General features: G+C 39.6%; 2 protein-coding genes across 2 annotated transcripts in view; one reads left to right on the top strand and one right to left on the bottom strand.

Moving 5' to 3' along the window:
• The window catches only part of nfkb2 (nuclear factor of kappa light polypeptide gene enhancer in B-cells 2 (p49/p100)), a 33,792-nt gene extending 23,317 nt beyond the window's left edge, over positions 1-10,475 (top strand). The window contains exons 13-24 of the mRNA XM_042405604.1: positions 270-389; positions 847-1,101; positions 1,378-1,519; positions 1,698-1,812; positions 2,994-3,201; positions 3,284-3,453; positions 3,543-3,645; positions 3,741-3,907; positions 5,315-5,396; positions 5,587-5,756; positions 6,410-6,521; positions 8,600-10,475. Coding sequence (XP_042261538.1) covers positions 270-389; positions 847-1,101; positions 1,378-1,519; positions 1,698-1,812; positions 2,994-3,201; positions 3,284-3,453; positions 3,543-3,645; positions 3,741-3,907; positions 5,315-5,396; positions 5,587-5,756; positions 6,410-6,521; positions 8,600-8,670 — 1,715 coding nt within the window. The 3' untranslated portion in view covers positions 8,671-10,475. The remainder of the gene's footprint in view (positions 1-269; positions 390-846; positions 1,102-1,377; positions 1,520-1,697; positions 1,813-2,993; positions 3,202-3,283; positions 3,454-3,542; positions 3,646-3,740; positions 3,908-5,314; positions 5,397-5,586; positions 5,757-6,409; positions 6,522-8,599) is intronic.
• The window catches only part of LOC121893601 (PH and SEC7 domain-containing protein 1-like), a 17,469-nt gene continuing 1,498 nt past the window's right edge, over positions 9,030-25,000 (bottom strand). Inside the window, exons 2-8 of the mRNA XM_042405605.1 lie at positions 24,757-24,800; positions 22,959-23,149; positions 18,365-18,435; positions 17,332-17,489; positions 16,443-16,587; positions 16,207-16,350; positions 9,030-14,339 (exon numbers count right to left, since the gene is read on the bottom strand). Of these exons, the coding sequence (XP_042261539.1) occupies positions 14,004-14,339; positions 16,207-16,350; positions 16,443-16,587; positions 17,332-17,489; positions 18,365-18,435; positions 22,959-23,149; positions 24,757-24,800 (1,089 nt within the window). The 3' untranslated portion in view covers positions 9,030-14,003. The remainder of the gene's footprint in view (positions 14,340-16,206; positions 16,351-16,442; positions 16,588-17,331; positions 17,490-18,364; positions 18,436-22,958; positions 23,150-24,756; positions 24,801-25,000) is intronic.

Here is a 25,000-nt window from a genome sequence, read left to right as displayed (position 1 = left end):
ACACAGACTCACAGAGCTCCTGTGAAGCCCTGGGAACGGGGTTGTTTTTGGGCTTGAAGGTCACAGTTTTTGGGGTTTCCCTCAGTGGAAACGTTGGCATGCAGCAACTTTCAGTCCTCACCTACTCGCTCAGATGTTCATTAAGCAGCAGAACCATGAAAACCAAAAGAAAACATGTTTTCAGTCTTTCTTCCCACTTCTACTTTTATAAGCTTTAAATTTCCGATCTCAGTTTCTCCTCCTTTATCTCCGTCTGTCTTCGCTTTCAGACAAAGAGGAGGTGATGAGGAAGAAGCAGAAGCCACTGCCTCACTATGAACCCTGGAGAGGAGGAGGAGGAGGAGGAGGAAGAGGCGGAGGAGCTGGGGGGTTTGGAGGAGGAGGAGGAGGTAAGGATCTCATAGATGAAGGAATTTTTAACAATAACCTTCCTGTTTTCTGCTCTTTGAAATCGTGCTTTGTGTGTTTGAAGCAGTTTGGTGTCATGCTTCAGTATGTTTTAGCTACTTGGGATGATGCTTTGGCTGTTCAGGAACATGTTTCAATGATTTATATCCTGCTTTAGCTGCTTGGAATCACAGCCTGCCTGTTTGGAGTCATGCTTTGCATGTCAATAATCATTCTTTAGTTGTTTGGAAGTTCATACTTTTGCTGTTCAGAGACATGCTTTATCTAAAATCAACCTTTGTCTGTTGGGAATCATATATTAGCCAACAATGCTACATGTTACATGAAGCACATCACTGAAGGCAAACAATGACAGAAATGTATTTTGATAAATAAACGTTGAGTTTAGGTTCCTTCCACTCAGACTGCTCACTGAAGGTTTCCCGTGTTTCTCTGCAGGATTCCAGTTTAATCAGCAGATGAACGGAGCAGCAGGAGGAACAGGAGGAGGCTTCTTCACAGGAGGCTTCACCGGCTTCGGTGGAGGAGGAGGGGCCCAGATGTCAGGTGCCACCCCTCAGACTCAGCAACAGACAGGACAGACGGAAGGACAGACGGGAGGACAGACGGGAGGACAGACGGGAGGACAGACGGGAGGACAGACGGGAGGACACAGTGGTGGTTCACCACTACAACAGCAGCTGTTTCAGATAGGTAAGGTACAGCATATGCTGATATATGCAGATGATGTGGTTCTGTTACTATGTGCTGATCATGTGGTTCTGTTACTATATGCAGATGATGTGGTTCTGTTACTATGTGCTGATCATGTGGTTCTGTTACTATGTGCTGATCATGTGGTTCTGTTACTATGTGCTGATCATGTGGTTCTGTTACTATGTGCTGATCATGTGGTTCTGTTTCTGTATATGCTTGATAATATTTCATCTACTGTCTTTTACAAACTCTGTCTTTGTGTTGTGTTTCCAGCTGCTGCCCTCCACAGCCGAGCCTCTCAGAGTGCCAGACAGACCGCCGCCGCCCTGCTGCAGTACTGCAGCACCGGGGATGCCCGGGTTCTTCTGGCAATCCAGAGACACCTCTGTGGCATCCAGGACGGCAACGGAGACACGTGAGTCTTTCAGCTAGATCTCACTGTTTTCCAGAGAAGCTGGCTGAGACGGCACCACAACCACAACCAGAGAGATCAGTTCATCAACAGATAAACCTGTTTGACTCTCTGTGTGGGCACTATGTTCATTCAAAGATTTTTTTGGTAGTTTGACGTTGTGGCTTTTGTTTTCCCACAGTCCTTTGCACCTGGCTGTCATCCATCAGCAGACAGGTGTGATCCAGCAACTGATCCACACTCTGCTCAGCAGCCAGCAGCAAGACATCCTCAACGCAACCAACCACCTCCGACAGGTAGCTAACTCTTATTTAACTACATGAGTCAGGTAGCTAACTCTTATTTAACTACCCGAGTCAGGTAGCTAACTCTTATTTAACTACCTGAGTCAGGTAGCTAACTCTTATTTAACTACATGAGTCAGGTAGCTAACTCTTATTTAACTACCTGAGTCAGGTAGCTAACTCTTATTTAACTACATGAGTCAGGTAGCTAACTCTTATTTAACTACATGAGTCAGGTAGCTAACTCTTATTTAACTACCTGAGTCAGGTAGCTAACTCTTATTTAACTACATGAGTCAGGTAGCTAACTCTTATTTAACTACCTGAGTCAGGTAGCTAACTCTTATTTAACTACATGAGTCAGGTAGCTAACTCTTATTTAACTACCTGAGTCAGGTAGCTAACTCTTATTTAACTACCTGAGTCAGGTAGCTAACTCTTATTTAACTACCCGAGTCAGGTAGCTAACTCTTATTTAACTACATGAGTCAGGTAGCTAACTCTTATTTAACTACCCGAGTCAGGTAGCTAACTCTTATTTAACTACATGAGTCAGGTAGCTAACTCTTATTTAACTACCCGAGTCAGGTAGCTAACTCTTATTTAACTACCTGAGTCAGGTAGCTAACTCTTATTTAACTACCTGAGTCAGGTAGCTAACTCTTATTTAACTACATGAGTCAGGTAGCTAACTCTTATTTAACTACATGAGTCAGGTAGCTAACTCTTATTTAACTACATGAGTCAGGTAGCTAACTCTTATTTAACTACATGAGTCAGGTAGCTAACTCTTATTTAACTACCCGAGTCAGGTAGCTAACTCTTATTTAACTACCCGAGTCAGGTAGCTAACTCTTATTTAACTACCCGAGTCAGGTAGCTAACTCTTATTTAACTACATGAGTCAGGTAGCTAACTCTTATTTAACTACCCGAGTCAGGTAGCTAACTCCTTCCACACAGCTTATGACCTCTAACAGTTTTACTTACCCGTCTCTACTGTAATTAATCAAAGTAACTCACACCACAGTGAACCACCTGTGACAGGTAGATACCTCCACCTGCTGCAGTATCCTCACACAGCTAATAGTTTGACACACATATCTAAATCCCAGCAAACAACCTTTCAAGTTCCAGGTAACTTACCTGTACAGCATCACCTGTTAACTGCTTCATCTCCTGTCGTCGCTGCAGACTCCTCTCCACCTGGCGGTGATCACCCGGCAGGTAAAGGTGATGGAGGCGTTGCTGAGGGCGGGGGCTGATCCCAGCCTGCTGGACAAAGATGGCCGAAGCCCTCTCCACCTGGCGGCACTGGCCGGAGACAACGCTACACTCCGCCCCCTACTGGCTCACCTGGGAGAACGCCACGCCCACCTGGTCAACAGCGCAGACTACCACGGTGAGAGGACAGACCTGTGACCTGTGAGCACCAACTGTCAGAAATATTTATGGCTAAAACATTACCTGTGGTTATACCTCAGGTCTCCACCCGCTCCACCTGGCGGTGAGGAGGGACGGCGAGCGCTGCCTCCGCCTGCTGGTGGAGGGCGGAGCCAAAATCAACGCACCTGAGCAGAAGAGTGGGAACACTGCCCTCCACCTGGCCGTCAGAGAGAACCTGTTCAAGGTGGCCTGTACTCTGATCACAGAGGTACGACACACACACACACACCTGTACACCTACACACCAGTGACATCACAGTGACATCACAGGCTCACTCTCTGCTTGTTTGTTCCCAGTTGAAGGCGGACGTTAACGCGTGTACGTTCGGAGGAAACACGGCGCTGCACCTGGCGGCCAGTCTGGGCTCGCCGACTCTCTGCTCCATGCTGATCGCTGCAGGTCAGACGCGATATAATATATATAAATACTTTAACGTTGGATTTAGTGAAACGTAAAGACAACATGAGTAAACAGCAGACTGACTGGATTTTCAGGTGCTGATAAGAACCTGGAGAACGACGAGCCGCTCTTCTTCAGCTCGTCTTCAGACGATGAACAGGATGAAGATGAACCAATCAGAGAGGCCGCCTCGCAGCCGATCAACCCTCGCAAGAGACCTGCTAGTGGACACACCCCCCTGGACCTCGCTAAATGCCAGAAGGTACAGAGAGATCACGCTGCAGACTCACTGACGTCACCGTTTAATGTTTTATAGACCGAACGAGTCGATTGATCCAAACATCATCAGAGGATGAGTTTGTAGCAGTGATGTCGTTTCCCTCTGGGTTGGTTGGAGGGTTGCAGATCACCTGTTGATCACCTGTCCCCTCTCGGCCAATCAGGGTGTGGCGACGCCTTTTTTCTGGGGTTTAAGAGAAGAGAGAGAAACTGCACATCCTGGTCTCTCTGACGTCTGCAGAGACTCAGACGGGAACTCTGGTCTGTTCAGACCCGTCTGAGTTCTGATTGATCCTTTCAACCAAGTTACCTGCTTTGGGTCGATCTCAGTGCTATTCAAGCCTCACGATATCCTAACAGCTGCAGGCTTTATGTTGTTTGTTTATTATACATATTAAAGAGGAATTTGTTTAAGGGGACGTTTCTCCAAGTGAATATCTGTTTTTCGTTATGTTTGATGTGTGTGGGAGCTGGTTCTCAAGCTACTCTCTGATCAGCTGTGGTCTGGAGGATCAATCATACGCAGCTGCTAACGATGACGTCTGCTCAGACTCCGAAGCTACGATTTGTTTTCAGAAAGACGTTTTAATCCGAGTCGGATCTTCATCAAATGAAGACAAAGACGATATTTAATTTAAAGAGCTTTAATTATGAAAACCTGAACAAAAAGCAGTGTGGTTGGTCAACAAGACACACAGACAGACACATATATATATATATATATATACACACATACAGTATGTTTATGTGTTAACACAATAATTATTATTTAAGGTCTTTTCTCACTTAAAACTAGTTTTGATATTTTGATAAATCATCTTTGAATTTTAAATAATTGTTGATTGATTTGAGATGTTTACCAATGATTAACTGCACCTGCCAGCATATTATATATATATATATATATACATACACACACACATATATATACATATATATATGTGTGTGTGTATATACACTCAGTGAGCACTTTATTTTATTAGGAACACCTGTGCAATCAATACAAATATATATAATACAGCAGCTCTGCCATCAATTCTGTTTTTATGAAGTTTATACATTTTCAGTCTTTGTTGTCAGAAAGGTGATGATTCTAGTGGAGTGTTGCTAATATTTAATCGGCTGGATAAATATTACTCCTGAAGAAGATCTGACCGGGATCGAAATGTTTATTTTGTCTGTTTGAATAAAACTGTGGCTAACGCTAACGCTAACGCTAACCCTGAGCAGCAGCGTGTAAAGATGAACCTGAAGCAGACGTGTTGTGGTCTCTCTGAGTGGACCTCAGATAGAAGACAGATCCTCCCTGAAGCTTCGGTTCACATGTAGTTTTGTTTTTTCTTCCTGATATCCTGAAGAAGCTGCTGATGTTGTCTGTTTGTCTCCTCAGGTGAAGAACTTGTTAAACTCCAGACAGAGTCCGAAGTCGAGTCGTCACGTCAGTAAGAAGATCAAAGCCAGCAGCAGCGAAGGTTCGTCTGTTCATGACACACATTGACCCTCCGGACAGACTGAAGCTCGTTACACAAATAAACTTTAAACTCAAACTAACAGGAAATAAATCAAGACACTGAAAGTTAAGGATAAATAACCACACAGATATTTCCAGAACAGTTGTTTTCTTCTTCTTCTTCTCTGACCCGTGACTGAACGTGTGTGCAGAGGCCGAGGCTTCGGGGCTGGACGAGGACACTCTGTCCCGGCTGGTGGAGGTGCTGAGTGTCGGAGAAGTTCCCTGGAGGAAACTGGCAGAGAAGCTGGGCATGATGACGCTGACTCACCTGTACCAGGACAGTCCCACACCCTGCCACCACCTGCTGCAGCACTACAAGGTAACCAGTCAACATATATATATATATATATATATATATATATATATCATCTACATTTCACTCAGTAACTTCTCACTGAATGAACAAAATGTCAGGAGGAAGTAAACAGAACAGCCGAGAGAAGCTGCAGTAGAGCTAGCTGGAGTTAGCGGTTAGCTCACCAACTATCACTGTTAGTGTCACTATGTCATCAAACCAAATGTTTATTTAATATCGTGAAGACATTTAGATTAATGTCACTGCGATCAGGCTTTAAAGGACGAGTTCACAGTTTTTTTAAGTGAGTCTTAAACCATCAGTCAGTGTTTATCTGTCTGTAATCATTCCTCCTGTTCATACTTCATACTGTTCCTCTTTTTGTTACTATACTTCCACCTGCAGCTCAACAGGGAAACACTGTCCGAGGAAACACAAAGAGGGAATTTGATGCTAAAAAGACTGTAAATGTGTCAGATATCCACTTGATATGACTAACTCAGACTGCTGAAGCTGAATAGAAGCTTCACACAGACTTTTAAATATCCAGTATGAACAGGAGGAATGATTACAGACACCTGACTGCTGGTTTAACACACTGGGAACACTGGGAACCTCCTTAAAGACTGATGTTGGCTGAAGTTTAGTCACAAACTGATCTGTATGTGTGTGTCCAGCTGGGTGGAGGTCCGGTTGAAGGTCTGGTTGAAGCTCTTCAGTCTCTCGGTCTGAAAGAAGGAGTCCGACTGCTGAGAAACACCGAGCTACAAGACGACAAACACAACACAGGTACGTCTCACACACATATAGAGATACACACATATAGAGATACACACATATAGAGATACACACATATAGAGATACGCACATATAGAGATACGCACATATAGAGATACGCACATATAGAGATACACACATATAGAGACACACACATATAGAGACACACACATATAGAGATACGCACATATAGAGATACGCACATATAGAGATACACACATATAGAGATACGCACATATAGAGATACGCACATATAGAGATACACACATATAGAGATACACACATATAGAGATACACACATATAGAGACACACACATATAGAGACACGCACATATAGAGACACGCACATATAGAGACACGCACATATAGAGATACGCACATATAGAGATACGCACATATAGAGATACACACATATAGAGATACACACATATAGAGATACACACATATAGAGATACACACACACACAGATACACACATATAGAGATACACACATATAGAGATACGCACATATAGAGACACACACATATAGAGATACGCACATATAGAGATACGCACATATAGAGATACACACATATAGAGATACACACATATAGAGATACACACATATAGAGATACACACATATAGAGATACGCACATATAGAGACACACACATATAGAGATACACACATATAGAGATACGCACATATAGAGATACGCACATATAGAGATACACACATATAGAGATACACACATATAGAGACACACACATATAGAGATACGCACATATAGAGATACGCACATATAGAGATACGCACATATAGAGATACACACATATAGAGATACACACACACACAGATACACACATATAGAGATACACACATATAGAGATACGCACATATAGAGATACACACATATAGAGATACACACACACACAGATACACACATATAGAGATACGCACATATAGAGATACACACACACACAGATACACACATATAGAGATACACACATATAGAGATACACACATATAGAGATACGCACATATAGAGATACACACATATAGAGATACACACACACACAGATACACACATATAGAGATACACACATATAGAGATACACACACACACAGATACACACATATAGAGATACACACATATAGAGATACACACACACACAGATACACACATATAGAGATACACACATATAGAGATACGCACATATAGAGATACACACATATAGAGATACACACACACACAGATACACACATATAGAGATACACACATATAGAGATACACACATATAGAGATACACACACACACAGATACACACATATAGAGATACACACATATAGAGATACACACACAGATACACACATATAGAGACACACACATATAGAGACACACACATATAGAGATACGCACATATAGAGATACGCACATATAGAGATACGCACATATAGAGATACACACATATAGAGATACACACATATAGAGATACACACATATAGAGATACACACACACACAGATACACACATATAGAGATACACACATATAGAGATACGCACATATAGAGATACACACATATAGAGATACACACATATAGAGATACACACACACACAGATACACACATATAGAGATACACACATATAGAGATACGCACATATAGAGATACACACATATAGAGATACACACATATAGAGATACACACATATAGAGATACACACATATAGAGATACACACACACACAGATACACACATATAGAGATACGCACATATAGAGATACGCACATATAGAGATACACACATATAGAGATACACACATATAGAGATACACACATATAGAGATACACACATATAGAGACACGCACATATAGAGACACGCACATATAGAGATACGCACATATAGAGATACGCACATATAGAGATACGCACATATAGAGATACGCACATATAGAGATACACACAGTGTGTGTTTATAAATAAATATATTTATATTGACTGTATGAAGGTTACTGGGGGGGGGGGGTTCTCTCTGCTGCCCTCCAGTGGTTTAACTGGTGATCTTAACTGCAGCCAGTCTCACATCACTGATGTTTCTTCTGTCCAATCAGACGCCACGGTCGACAGCGGCTTCGGCAGTCAGCCGATGGAAGAGGAGGAGCCGACAGCGGCCAATCAGTGACGAGCAGGAAATACATCAGATCAGCTGGAGGAGCGTTGTCACCTGATCCTGGAACCAGAACTGGACTTTAGTCTGCGGGACGTTTTATGAGCAGCAGAGTCGGACTCTGATGTTTTTTCACCTGCAGACGGAAACGCTGCGTTCCAGACGCACGCCGACGTCCTAAATCCCCGACAGGAAGTCGGGTCGTTTGGTTTTCATCAACAGATTTTAAAATGAGACGAAACAAATAAATTTAAAGTTTAAAAAAATGAATAAAATGTTTTTAACGGAAATACAAACATGTTTAAAATGACTGATTTCAGCGTGAGGTTGTATCATAGATATAAAAACAGTATTTAGTTTTTTTATTTTATGTCATTTTTATTCATTTTTAATTTCCAACTTTGTTTTCAGTTTAGTTAATTTATATTTTTCCTGTATGTTTGTTTCTCTATTAGAGTTTATTCGGGTTCTTTCTGTCGGTTTATGTGACGCCTTGCAGACGTTTTGGAGTCCTTGAATTTCACAAAATACCTTAAAAGTCCTGGAATCGTCCTTGAACTTTTCTTTCGATATGAGCGCAGCTTTACAATCATCTGATGAAACATCAGCAGCGAGTCCTGTGTTTGTGTTTGTTTACGAAGCGGAAGTTTCAATTTTCTATCCGGTCTCGAACGCAGCACGACTCACCTGTCAGTCCGAACAGTGACATCATCAGCGCAGGTGTACAGACGCTCACATGTTACACTCACATGTTACACGTTACACACATGTTACACGCGTGATCTGTCTGGTGTCTCTTTCAGTTTAAATCTTTGCCAATAAAATAAAATGAAGTGTTTTTAACAACCAGATAAAAAGAACTCGTTAAGTTATTCTGACAGTTTTTACATCAAAATCAAAACTTTTGATAAATTGAAACCAAACATGAGAAACTTTTTACTGAAGTTTGATGTTTTAAATCATAAAACCTTTGACATCAGTGACACTTAAAAAACATAAAACTATGAATCAAAGTTACGACTTAAAGTAAAAACTGACGTCAACATGATGAGATAATGTGTTTGATGTGTTTAATCAGGATTATTAAACATCGACACGTCACACATTTAAACTTGTAAAGTCAGAATGAATCTGAATGAACATTATGACAAACGTTAAAATTATTATACGAGATGAACAACGAACAAAGTTATATTAAAAATATCAAACTATCAGAACTTTTATTGATCTTTAGTTCAAAGAAACACGAGAAACAAAATTACTGTTTTTATGAAAAAGATAAAAAACTCATTTCGACATCAAACTTTGAGTAAAACTTATACGTCAGATGTTAAATGTTGTTAAATGTTGTTAAATGTCGACATTTTAAACTTAATAAGGTTAAATAAATGACAAGCTGTTTCATCTGTTAAATTAAAATCATTTTAACGAGTATTTTGTTTTTATTCTTCCAACTTTTCATGTTTTTTTTTCCGGCGGAAACGAACTTCCATAATCTTTTATCTGTTTTCTCATAAAACAAGAAATTAAAGTTTTATTTAGTATTTTATTTAAATGTAGTTTTCGTCAGTAGGAAACAACATCGCTGTGGTGTTTACTGACGAGGATTAACGGTCCGTTATTGTCAGTAATTAATCGACTTGATGTCGTTAAACTTTCTGTTTTCTCTCGTCGAGACGTCAGGATGGATCCGGTTTGTTTTTACTGATACTGTGTATTTGTGTCTTTACTCTGTAAAAAAAAACATTTAATCAGCATTTAACAGAAACAGAAATGCTCTACTGTCGAGGTTTCTGAATAAAAATGACTCTGAGACCTTCCAGATGTTTTCAAAATGTCTTTATTTTTGCTTCTAACTGCCTTCAAACTGTTTCACTACGACCAAAAACCTGACAGGAAGTCGACAGTATGTACAGCGATGGATCGGCCAGCTGGCGGCGGCGGCGAGCGCTCGCGCCGCAGCGAAGCCGAAAACAGCAAAACTTTCACAGAAACTAAATTCAGTCTTTGTTGTTGTCAGAACAGAATAAATAAACTGGTTTAACGTCTGCTTTCACCCTAAAATATGGAAACAAAGTGCCCTAAAAACACAGCGAGCGCTAGCTAGGCGTCCAGCCCAACTACAGTATGGCTTCTCAATAACGTACATTTATTTACATTTGGACACAGACACAGAGCTGAAAGCGGCCATGACGTGTAGACAAACTCATCCTATGCTGCTTTACATTGCACAGTGCAGGAAATACACCCGAAATACACAATAAGTGTTAACTGGATATGTGAAGAGTAAATAGGACCCTGTCGGGGTCAAACCGCCGCCGAGCAGCAGGACGAACCTGAACGGCTCCGTCAGTCAGCTGACAGTCAGCTGACAGTCAGCTGTTCGTCCGCCGCTGGAGGAAGAAAAGGACGGACTGATTTCCTGTCAGAAAACCCGCAGAGCTGTTTGATGGAAGAAGGTACTGATGGTATCACATCGTTCAGTGACTCCAAAACACACATGTTCAACAGATCTTTGTCATTTTCAACCCGACAAACGTGTGACTTGAATCCCTGTAAACTCGGTGAGATCTGGAGTCAGTGACGGGAGGATTCAGAGCGCTCAGCTCAGGATTCACCGTTCAGAGCAACAAAAGTGATCAAACTGCTGTTTTTCTGGCGCGTCGGTCGACTGGATCACATGACGCACACGTTGGTCCCAAAAAACCGTCTAAAGATATAATACTTGTTCCGTAAGCCCCGCCCCCTTAGTTACGGTTGCTAACCGGTCAATCTTTCCATACTCGCACCGCACATCATCAGGTTACTGATAACTTTCAAACAATTAAACGTAACAGAAGTAAACAAAAGCAACGTCTGACTTTTAGCCGACTGAGTGTCGCAGCTAGCGGGCTACTTTAGCTAACGTTAGCGTCTGCAGTCTTAAATGTTTTCATTTGTTTAAAACAAGAATCTTGTAAAAGGGTCTTAAATATTCCCATAACAGCTACATCAGCTGATAACAGACGTAGATACAGAAACAGTGTTGTTGTTGTTGTTGTTGTTGTTGTTGTTGTGTTACAGACACATCATGTCCTCGCTGAGCTGTAAATGTGTCGACGCATCGTCTTCTCTGCGTTTCAGCCTCCGTCCTGACTGAAGCGGGACTTTATGAGTCAAACTCGTGTTACAGCTCCGAACGTGAACTCTGTTCGTACCTCAGAGAAAAATTCAACGTACGAGAAAACTAACGAACGCAACGAATGTTCTTAAATCACTCGAACGTGCATCTGAAGGACGAAACTGTTCGTACGAGCTTCTTGCATGAAGCCTGATGTGTGCTGATGTTTTGACATAAATAATGTAAAACGTCTTGATTCTTGTCCTCTCTGGTCCTCCGTATGACGACGTATGACTCCATCAGTACCGCTGACGTCAGCGTTCACGTGTTTATAAAGTCCTCTGTGGTGTTTTAGTGTCTTTACTGGTCAGCAGAGTGGAGGCGATCGCTCTGCTCACACAGAGTCCAACACGAACCTCAGTGTCTGCAATCGTTTCTTTACTAATCACACATTAATGTCTTTAAACTCCGCTGAAGAACATCCCAGAGGAGAAACAGCAAACAGCGTCTCTGCTGCCACCTGGTGACCGTTTCATGTCTTTACATCTGTAAATGAATCAACACGCAGCTCCTTCTGTTCACATTGATGTTCACCATCAATAACTGGATTATGTGGGTCTGTGCTCGCTCGCTGTAGAGTTTTAAACATGAAACTGAGCCGACAGACGCTGAGAGAAAGACGGACTGAACATTTGTTAACCAGGAAATAGACTGATCCTTTAAAGCTCAACTGGTGACTCCAAGTGGCAGCGAGAGACTTCATTACCCACAAATCCTCAAAAAAAAAGTCTGACAGTGAAGATGATCTGAAGACTTTTCAGTCGTCTTCAAAAAGCGAACGTTAGTTTCTTTGTGAGAAGCGTCGATCTGACGACTGTTTGGTCTCGTTAACGTCAGACGAGTCTCCGACTGGACGAACCGATCCGTTCGAATCCTCCGACTCGCTTCGATCACAAGCTGAAGAGAAAGTGGACGGATTCAAACTTTCCTCTTCTCACCAGTTTCACCAGTTTCCAGCATAGTGTCCTCTCACCAGTTTCACCAGTTTCCAGCAAGGAGTAATTGTATGGAAGTTCATTAATGACAAAAGTACTGAGTGAGCAGAAAACTGATTGAAGCTGTCACATGTCTGACATTATTTAATCATTAAACATGAGAATAAATATTTCCAGGTTTCGATATTTCGATGACTTAAATTCTAGAAACGTTTGTCAGTTTGCTGCCGTTTCAGCACAAAGGTTCAAATGAATTAACTCACGTAAACCTTTCATGTTTTTCCTCATTTGTCTTTTTTGTTCAGATTGATGTTTATTATACAGATGTTTTAACGTTTATTTCTGCGTAACGTGTTCGAGGCTCATGACACGTTTAACACAGTGCGTATCTCACGCCTCTGACAGCAATGAGTCGTCCTGTTACTTCTGTTAAATTTGGTCTTTTTTGCACATTTTCTCTCTGTTTTAATATTTTAGTTTTTAAAGTTGAGTGAGTAGAACAGTCAGTGACTGTGAGACGCAGCTCAGTCAGTAGTTCTTAGTCACCAACGAGCTTCCGTACAGGCGGCGTGTTTCCTCCATCCAGCATGTAGTTAGACTGCAGAGTACACACACCGAGTACTAATGCAGTATTACTGTGTAGTCTCACACACACACACACACACACACACACACACACACACACACACACACACAGTGAGGAGGAGGTATTCTGTTCTCGTTGCCCTCGGTGACGCATCACCAGCCTCCATTTGTTTGTTTGTTAGCCGGGGGAGTCCTGACTCCAACCTGACACCCCCCCCCCCCTTTGCACAGTCACCACGGCAACAGTCCCACGCGCTCTTTCCGTCATAGGTGGTCGGCATGGCAACCAGCTCCCCTGTCGGTTGCTAGGAGCAGCAGAGCGGCGGCGATGCAGGAGGTCAGTGTGAGGAAATAAAAGTACCTTCAAAGTGTTCAAAGAGGGATCGATCGCTGCTGCTGATCGATTACTGCTTATTGATCTGCATCATATTAACTTAACGTCGCTTTCAGAAAGTCCCTGAAATGAAAGATGAAACAGGAAGTGACAGCCAGCGGTTAGTGTTTCCTGAATATTTGTGCTCCGCTCGTCTGTTCGCTCGTCCTCCTTCGTTTCCTCGCCGTCGTCTCGGCTCGGCTCTCAGCCAATCAGAGCCTGGCTGAGCTTTAACAGAAAAGGTTTAAAGGAGGATGTCGGGTCGCTACCCATGATGCTTCATGTCCGTCTCCGGCTACACGCTTTGTTTCTGTCCTTGCGGCGCCTCGTCCTGCCTGCTGCTCTGTTTCTGCGTCTCGGGCCGCTTGTTCCCGCCGCCGTTCTTCTTCTTGCTTCCGTCTCTGCCGCCGTCGCTCTTGGAGGTCGAGGAGGAGACCTTTAAGCTTTTCGACGTCTTGGTCCCGCGTGTCTTCTCCTTGTTGGCGGCGGCGTCCAGCGGCAGCGTGGGGCTGGAGTGCGCCCTCTGCAGGCCGCCGTCGTCAAACAGCCGCGACTCGAAGGCCGTCAGGTCCTCGTCGCCGCTCGACAGCTTGGCTCGCAGCAGCATGGCGTACGTACCGTAGCGGGTTTTCTGCACCAGAGGACAAAGACGAGGTTAGTGATGTCACAGCTGATAAAATATCGACCTGCTCACTGAACTAAACTTCAGTTTAATAAACGGCGTTCTGTTATTTTCATTGATTTTACCGTCAAAGACTCAAGAAACCAGAAAATATTCACATTAAGAAGCTGAATCACAGAATTTGGACTCAAAATGATGAATTGTTTATCAAAATAGATTAATTTAATAATTGGCAAGTGATCAATTAATTAAAGATGTGACATAGTTCATTGATCCTGTTATTATCTGATCTCGTGTGTCGTTCCTGCTGGTTCTCGACGTGTTTTCATTGTTTAATCTTTGCTCATCGACCTGAAACGGCGTCTCAGATCTCACCATGTGACCGCGACCACGACGACAAACCAACCAATCAGAATAAGACCTGACAGGAAGCAGAACACGCCGGTCGCAGAGACGTTTCATAAGTTCCGTTTTTCAATAAAGTTTAGGATTAAAAACACACTTATTCTCTTTAATATGTCGACAAACACAAACCTAAACGACGGAGGTGAAACAGGAAGTTTGTGAGACGACGAGCTGATGACGCGTCTCCGCTACGATTCAACATTTATACTGGAATCTGATCTTTGTCATTAGACTGGTTTCCATCTGAATGTCCACGACTGTTTAGTGAACATCAGCAGTAAAGCAGTGATGAGCAGAGCGACGCCATGGAAACGTGACATCACTTCCTGCTGCTGGAGGCGTTTTGAACGCAGCTCCGTGTCAGTTATTCAGACACGTACTGAACGCCGCCCAGAGAAACGTCTGCCGCCATGTTTGGTCTCCAGCAGGAAGCTTCACGGACGTTAAGTCACGTTTCCTGTATGACATCATTTATTCACCGGCTGTTTGACAGCAGACGGACGGTGATGAAGACGAGGAGGAAGGAGACTTCTGGACGTTTTTATTATTAATTATTAATTAACATTCATCCATTAGAGAGTTAATCATAATAACGATTACACAAGATAAAATATAAATAAAACTTTATTACACTGTAAAAAACAACGAGGGTAATTTAATTAATAGCATTTTAATTAATTATTTAATTAAATATTGTACAGTTGCTTCTACTTTCCACTGTCAAGGATTTTTCACAATAAAAGCCTGAAGAAAGGACCTGCTGGAAGACTTTTATTATGTAAAGCTGCACAAACAAACTTAATAAAAACATAAAATATTAAGTTTAAAATATAATCTCATTTTATTCTTATTTTGTTTTACTGACGGTAACAAACTGTTTTTATTCACCAATCACATGATGTGACCAGTAACTGGTAAACTGGTAAACTGGTAAACTGGTATTTACAATAATAAGCATCAGATGAGCACAGAGAGGGGAACATTAATGATCATATTAATATTAATGATATTAATAAAAGGCAGGAAACTGTAAATATTGTGTCAACATCAAATTCACGTTGATTTATCAGCTTCTGTCTTTAAATCACATAAAACCAGGAATAATTAATATGAAACATCTGCAGGAAGTTCTGAGTTTCATTGATGGAAACTTAAAACCTGCAAAATAGAATCGAATTAACGAGAGAATAAAAACAGAGAAGTCAAAGATAAATACTAATAGAGCTGCAAATAATGATTAGTTCATTGATTAATATATTATTTTCTATCAATCGATTAGTTGTTTGGTCCATAAAATGTTTCTCAAGCTGACGTCTTCAGTTTTCTGTCACAGAAACCAAAGAAACAGAAAATATTCACATTTAACGAGCTGCAATCAGAGAAAACGATTAATCGATTAGCAAAACAGTTGCTAATAACAACCTGCTGCAGCTCTAAACACTAATGTAAAGCACAGAATGAACCTCCTCACCTCGAACTCCAGGTACTCCTGTCGGAGTTTCTGCTCCTCCAGCTCGCGACCTTTCACCTTTCGGTCCGGGGTCGAGGCCGTGAGGTCGGCCAGCTCGGAGGAAACGGCTCTGAAGCGGCTCTCGTGGGATTTGACCTGCTCGTCCTGCGGAGACAGACGACAACACTGAACCTGAGAGGAAACCGCCGCGGACACTAACCCTGATCAGACGACGAGATGGACGAGATGAACGGTACCTGGGACAGTTTGGTGTTGGATCCCGGCAGCAGAGGTCGACTGAATCTCTTCTGGGAGCCGATCGCCGCCGGGAAAGGTGGAGCGGAAAACATGGCCGCTACAACGTTGATGCGTGTGATCCACGACTGCATCTGCTCTGCGTTCCTGCAGCGAGACGAACGGACAGAAACTCTGTGAAACGGCAGGAGGACGAGTCCAAAACTAAACACAGACTAAACCAGACTGATCCATACTGGAGTCAGCTGATAGCCGGCACCCATGCTGACATTAATTATCTTTTACAGATCATTTAAAGCTGTTTCTGAAGAATAGTGACTCAGATTTGTAGAGTTCAGGAACTGTACGGTTTCTAAATGAGCTCAAACAGCTGTGGCTTTAAAGGATGAGTTCACAATTTTACAGTCTGTCTTAAACCAACAGTCAGTCTTCAAATGAACATTAAAGCTGTTTATCTGTCTGTAATCATTCCTCCTGTTCATACTGACCAGTAGAAGATCCTTCATAATGACCTTACAATGGAAGTGATGGAGGACAAAATGTATTTCAAAGTTTATCTGAAGCTAATATGAAGCTTCAGCGTCCAAATGAGTCAAATCAAGTAGATATCTTTCAACGTTACAGTCTTTTTAGTGCCAAAGTTCCTCTTTTTGTTACTATACTTCCACCTGCAGCTCAACAGGGAAACACTGTCCGAGGAAACACAAAGAGGGAATTTGATGCTAAAAAGACTGTAAATGTGTCAGATATCCACTTGATATGACTAACTCAGACTGCTGAAGCTGAATAGAAGCTTCACACAGACTTTTAAATGACTGTGTGGACCCTCCAGTCATCAATCAATCAATCAGTCAAAACAGATAGATTGATAAACAGATATCAGGTTCTTACGGCGCCTGGAACAGGAACACCCTCCAGTCAGCGGTTCTCAGGTAGAACACATTGGGTCTCTTGCTGTAGTCGGCGGCTCTCATGGCGAGCGAGTGATGGATGGACACGGCGTTCTTCACGTCCTCCTCCGTCAGCTCGCGCTCCGCACGATACTCATCCTATCAGCCAATCACAATGCAGCATAACATCAGCATCCAATCGTGTTTAAAGCTGCTGTAAACATGCTCGGATATACACAACATTAACTACGACTCCCAGTGGACACTGCGGGAGGAAACATCCAATCAGAGAGCTGCGGGAGGAAACATCCAATCAGAGAGCTGCAAACACAGACGGCAGCTGATCTTTAAAAGTTGTTGGAAGATATTTAAATAAAAACAAAGTGCAGCAGGTTTGTTCCGTCTGTTTCTTCATACAAAGAGAAAAAGTGAAATGTTGTTTAAAGTTTATTTTTAAAAACAGAATAATTTAATATGTTGTAATAATGAGGAAATATGTGATAAACATGAAAAATATCCTGTTATAATATGAAAAGAATCTTGTTAAAATGATTTTTTGTCTTTATAACGATGTTGTTTGTAGACAGAAAGCTTCCTTGTTCTAAAGTTGATTTTATTCAAAAAGAATGTTTCTTGATATAATAACAAAAGTTTCCTTCTAAATGTAAAAACTGAATAATAGAAATGAGAAAATGTCATTAAATCACATGAAAAAAAATCTTGTTTTAACATGAAAAAGGAACCGTAAACATTAAAAATACTTGATTATAAAGAGAAACAGCAAACATGTTTGTTATGGTGGCAGAAACACACTGAATTCAATCAATCAATCAATAAAAACACTCATCACCACCACTGATGAGCTAAATGTGAGAGGATACATACAGAGAGGAGAACGAGCTGCTGCTTCAAACAAACTGATCAATAACGTTTCTGTGTGTGTTTTCATATAAACCTGATCAGAGTTCAAATGAGATGATCAGCGAGGAGAAACTGGCAGCAGGGCTGATGGGAAATGTAATTCAGATGTTTACCTTCTGCAGGTAGAGCACCAGCCCCTTCAGCATGGCGTAGAAAGACTTCCATCCCCTCTTACCCCGTGGCGCTGCAAGGAACAAGGCATCATGGGAAATTATACATCACATCACAGACAAATAGAGAATTATTGATCTCTCCTATCATCAATTCACTTTACTTTGATAAAATGTATTGTTTTTGCACTTTAACTGCACATATTATTAATATATCTGTGTATGGGTATAAACTGTATACAATTGTATGTAACTGTGTATATATACTGTATGGAACTGTGTATAAACTGAATGTAACTGTGTATAAACTGAATGTAACTGTATATAAACTGCATGTAACTGTATATAAACTGTAACTCTGTGTATAAACTGAATGTAACTGTATATAAACTGTATGTAACTGTATAAACTGTGTGTAACTGTGTATATACTGAATGTAACTATATAAACTGTATGTAACTCTGTGTATAAACTGAATGTAACTGTATATAAACTGTATGTAACTGTGTATAAACTGAATGTAACTGTGTATAAACTGAATGTAACTGTATAAACTGTAACTCTGTGTATAAACTGAATGTAACTGTATATAAACTGTATGTAACTGTATATAAACTGTATGTAACTGTATATAAACTGTAACTCTGTGTATAAACTGAATGTAACTGTATATAAACTGTATGTAACTGTATATAAACTGTATGTAACTGTATATACACTGTATGTAACTGTGTATATACTGAATGTAACTATATAAACTGTATGTAACTGTATATAAACTGTAACTCTGTGTATAAACTGAATGTAACTGTATATAAACTGTATGTAACTGTGTATATACTGAATGTAACTATATAAACTGTATGTAACTGTATATAAACTGTATGTAACTGTATATAAACTGTAACTCTGTGTATAAACTGAATGTAACTGTATATAAACTGTATGTAACTGTGTATATACTGAATGTAACTATATAAACTGTGTGTAACTGTATATAAACTGTATGTAACTGTATATAAACTGTAACTCTGTGTATAAACTGAATGTAACTGTATATAAACTGTATGTAACTGTATATAAACTGTATGTAACTGTATATAAACTGTATGTAACTGTGTATATACTGAATGTAACTATATAAACTGTATGTAACTGTATATAAACTGTATGTAACTGTATATAAACTGTAACTGTGTATAAACTGAATGTAACTGTATATAAACTGTATGTAACTGTGTATATACTGAATGTAACTATATAAACTGTATGTAACTGTATATAAACTGTATGTAACTGTATATAAACTGTAACTCTGTGTATAAACTGAATGTAACTGTATATAAACTGTATGTAACTGTGTATATACTGAATGTAACTATATAAACTGTGTGTAACTGTATATAAACTGTATGTAACTGTGTATAAACTGAATGTAACTGTATATAAACTGTATGTAACTGTGTATAAACTGAATGTAACTGTATATAAACTGTATGTAACTCTGTGTATCAACTGAATGTAACTGTATATATACTGAATGTAACTGTGTATAAACTGAATGTAACTGTATATAAACTGTATGTAACTGTGTATAAACTGAATGTAACTGTATATGTACTGAATGTAACTGTGTATAAACTGAATGTAACTGTATATAAACTGTATGTAACTGTGTATAAACTGAATGTAACTGTATATAAACTGAATGTAACTGTGTATAAACTGAATGTAACTGTATATAAACTGTATGTAACTCTGTGTATCAACTGAATGTAACTGTATATATACTGAATGTAACTGTGTATAAACTGAATGTAACTGTATATAAACTGTATGTAACTGTGTATAAACTGAATGTAACTGTATAAACTAAATGTAACTGTATATAAACTGTATGTAACTGTATAAACTGTATGTAACTGTGTATAAACTGAATGTAACTGTATAAACTGTATGTAACTGTGTATCAACTGAATGTAACTGTATATATACTGAATGTAACTGTGTATAAACTGAATGTAACTGTATATAAACTGAATGTAACTGTATAAACTAAATGTAACTGTATATAAACTGTATGTAACTGTATAAACTGTATGTAACTGTGTATAAACTGAATGTAACTGTATAAACTGTATGTAACTGTATGAACTGAATGTAACTGTGTATAAACTGAATGTAACTGTATAAACTGAATGTAACTGTATATAAACTGTATGTAACTGTATAAACTAAATGTAACTGTATATAAACTGTATGTAACTGTATAAACTGTATGTAACTGTGTATGAACTGTATGTAACTGTATATAAACTGTATGTAACTGTATATAAACTGTAACTCTGTGTATAAACTGAATGTAACTGTGTATATACTGAATGTAACTATATAAACTGTATGTAACTGTATAAACTGAATGTAACTGTATATAAACTGTAACTCTGTGTATAAACTGAATGTAACTATATAAACTGTATGTAACTGTATATAAACTGCAACTCTGTGTATAGACTGAATGTAACTGTGTATATACTGAATGTAACTATATAAACTGTATGTAACTGTATAAACTGAATGTAACTGTATATAAACTGTATGTAACTGTATAAACTGTATGTAACTGTGTATAAACTGTATGTAACTGTATAAACTGAATGTAACTGTGTATAAACTGAATGTAACTGTGTATAAACTGAATGTAACTGTATATAAACTGTATGTAACTGTATAAACTGAATGTAACTGTGTATAAACTGAATGTAACTGTATATAAACTGTATGTAACTGTGTATAAACTGAATGTAACTGTATATAAACTGTATGTAACTGTGTATAAACTGAATGTAACTGTGTATAAACTGAATGTAACTGTGTATAAACTGAATGTAACTGTATATAAACTGTATGTAACTGTGTATAAACTGTAACTCTGTGTATAAACTGAATGTAACTGTGTATATACTGAATGTAACTGTGTATAAACTGAATGTAACTGTATATAAACTGTATGTAACTGTGTATAAACTGAATGTAACTGTATATAAACTGTATGTAACTGTGTATAAACTGAATGTAACTGTATATAAACTGTATGTAACTGTGTATAAACTGAATGTAACTGTGTATAAACTGTATGTAACTGTATATAAACTGTATGTAACTGTATATAAACTGAATGTAACTGTGTATAAACTGAATGTAACTGTATATAAACTGTATGTAACTGTATATAAACTGTATGTAACTGTATAAACTGAATGTAACTGTATATAAACTGAATGTAACTGTGTATAAACTGTATGTAACTGTATATAAACTGTATGTAACTGTATATAAACTGAATGTAACTGTGTATAAACTGAATGTAACTGTATATAAACTGTATGTAACTGTGTATAAACTGAATGTAACTGTGTATCTAATATAGCTTTCTTTTTTTCTTCCTTAAGTTCTTCTTTTATATATTGTGTAGTATTTATTATCAATTGTATACCATTATTCTTTTCTAGTTCCAGATATGTGTTACAACATGTTCTGTATAGTGCGGAGCAGATAGAATTGCAGTTTTTAGGGGTGTAATCCTGTTTAATCCGGCCCATCGTCACAACAAAAAACAGTAGAGATGGAAAATTTAACCAGCAAAAACAACGTGTGGTTGCGTTTGAGTGGCAGACGCCATCTAGCGGCCGGAGTGGTTGTGACCCGGGGAAGAGACGCAGCTCAGATGGCGTCAGTGTAAGAGCACTTCCTTATTATTAGGAGACGGGTTGGTTGGACGGATAGTTCGATAGTTCGATGGCACTATCTATCTCCTGCTGTTCACTTCCTGTTTTCAACCGCGAGTCGGGACACTTTTGCAGTTATGGTTTTGTTCGCTGTTGCCATGACGATGAAGGTTGTGTAACTTCAAGGAAGTACTAACTAAGTTTCAAGTGATCATTTTAACCTCAGTGCTGTCACAACATAAAACATCGTTATTGTTTGTTTGTTTACTGTGTGATATTTAACGGTTTTGGAAAGCGCCGTATTAGAAACGCTCCGGGGTCACATGGTACAATCGACCTGCGTGGTCGTTTAATCATGAAGACGTGTTGGTTTAATCACAGTTAAACTGAATTCTTTCTCTCAGTTTTATTGAATTTATTTGTCATTATGTTCATAAATCAGAATCTTAACGCAGGACTGAGCTGACCTCTAAAAACAAACAAGGTTTTTATTTCTTTGTTTCTTTTTCTTGTATCCTTTATATCTATCTATATATCTATCTATCTATCTATATATATATCTATCTATATATATACTGTATCTGTCCCACAGCTGCATCCATGAGTCGACTGATAGAAAACTAATTGAGTAATTTTTATGTAAAAAATCACGAGCAATCTCTTGTTTAAGCTTCTCAAATGTTAAAATGTGTCTGAACACTAAACTGAACATTTGCAGGTCAGACAATTACTTCCTGATGTTAAATGAGCCAAAATGATTCATCAGTTATGAACAAACTGTTAGTTTCTACTTTGTTTCTAATCAGTAGAGTCAGTTGAAAACAGCAGAACTACATCACAGCGTCTTCATCGTCGGATCATCGTCATACTTCTCTTTCCGTCGGGGTCGGCGTGGACTTTGCGGACCAGGAAGCCGTTCTTGTAGAGCTCGCCGTCGGCCTGCTGGGCGACGCCCACCAGCGGGTTACCTCCACTCCCCAGCCGCTTCATTGTGTGGGAGGCGGAGTCTGTCCGAACGTCCGCCAGCTCTGACATCGACTTCCTCAGCTCTTCTTCATCGCTTTTAAAGGAAAGAAGACAAAAGGAATCAGTGGACGCGTCTCATCTCACGACTGACCTGCGACATCTTCATCATCACATCTCATCTCTGAATCTCATCGTCTTCATCATTTTCTCATCTAACTTTCTTCATGTCAACATAATGAAATTCAAGAAATGTCCTGAAGATATTCTCATATCTCATCGTATTTATCTCGTCATCAGATCTGGTCTCAACATCACATCATTTCCTCATTTTACATCATCTTTTATCCTGAATCACCTCCTCAGCATTATTATCTCCTCTAATTTAATAAACTCTGTCACCGTTCATTATGTCAGTTTGTCATCTTGTTTATTACCTGAAATATCTCATTTCTGATTATTTCAACTCATCATCTCATGACTTCCTTATTAAATCACCTCATTTCATCATTTTATCATCATCTCAACACTTTTATCTCATTAGAGCTAATATCTCATTTTCTCACAGTATCTTGTATCTGTAGCTCATCTACTTATTTCATCATCTCGTCCTGTGACCTCATGTCAAATAAAGCTTCATCATATAACATCATACTGTAACTGTGTCGTCTCAGCTTTTTCCTGAAATATTTCACATTCAGGTGACGTGAACTCCGTCTTCAGACTCAAGAATCAAGAACATGAAATTAAACATTTTCTCTAAAGTATGAAGAAGATTTACTCGTTAGTACTCGTTAGTTCTCGTTAGTACTCGTTAGTACTCGTTAGTACTCGTTAGTTCTCGTTAGTACTCGTTAGTACTCGTTAGTTCTCGTTAGTACTCGTTAGTTCTCGTTAGTTCTCGTTAGTACTCGTTAGTACTCGTTAGTTCTCGTTAGTACTTGTTAGTACTCGTTAGTACTCGTTAGTACGTCACACCGAGCAGAACAAATCAGATCAGCAGGAAGCTTCATCACGCCGCCGCCGCCGAGTGTTTACGTAACGTCTGCAGTCGCAGTTCACATCACAGCCGGATGACGAGCGAAGCGGCACACTGGAGGTGTTGCTGGTTGTTCAGCAGATTAAAAAGTCTTCCAGAGGACGGACGTTTACGTCAGGAACGACCGAAATTCATTTTTATTGATGATCTTCCCTCCGTTATTGGCGGCGGTTGCGTTTGTTTACCGCAGGATTTTCTACTTTTTCATCTTTCATTATTTCATGTTATCATCCGATTCTATTATCCTGTCATCACTTACATCATTATCTAATCATCACTGAACGCATCATCTCAGTATCTCACATTTCATCTCACTTATCAACACATCTCACCAGCACATTTTCTCATATGATGTATTTTATAATGATGGTTTCAATCTCAACATGTTTTCCTGCGTATCGTATTAACGTCATGTGATGTGTGCACATGTATTTATAAAAGGCTGAACAGGAAGGAGGACAGAGTCTTAATGTGTGTGTGTGCGTGTGTCCACAGTCGAGCATGGGCGTCGGGACGCTGACCTGTAATTACAGCCGGGAAAGAAGCAGGGAATGGTTACCATGGCAACATAGGCTTAAATAAGGGTGTCGGGGCAGCAGACACACACACACAGTACAAATGACACACAGAGAGAGAAATGTGCAGACATGCTGGCGTTAACTCACATCGTCCACTGAAGCTTCTCGTTCTTGATGGAGCTGTACAGCGTCTGCAGAGAGAAAGTCAGATATGTTTAATATATATATATATATATATATTATATATATATATATATATACATACACACACACACACACACACACATATATATATATATACATGTGTGTGTGTGTGTAAATTTGGCGCTTGCTGCAGAGTTTCAACTTTTATCAGCTGATATGAAACTAAAACACACAAACGTCGACGACT

The sequence above is a fragment of the Thunnus maccoyii genome, unplaced genomic scaffold (assembly GCF_910596095.1).
Source record: "Thunnus maccoyii unplaced genomic scaffold, fThuMac1.1, whole genome shotgun sequence".
Taxonomy (NCBI): Eukaryota; Metazoa; Chordata; class Actinopteri; order Scombriformes; family Scombridae; genus Thunnus; species Thunnus maccoyii.
Note: the sequence above shows the minus strand (reverse complement) of the source record. Positions and strands in the feature narration are given on the sequence as shown.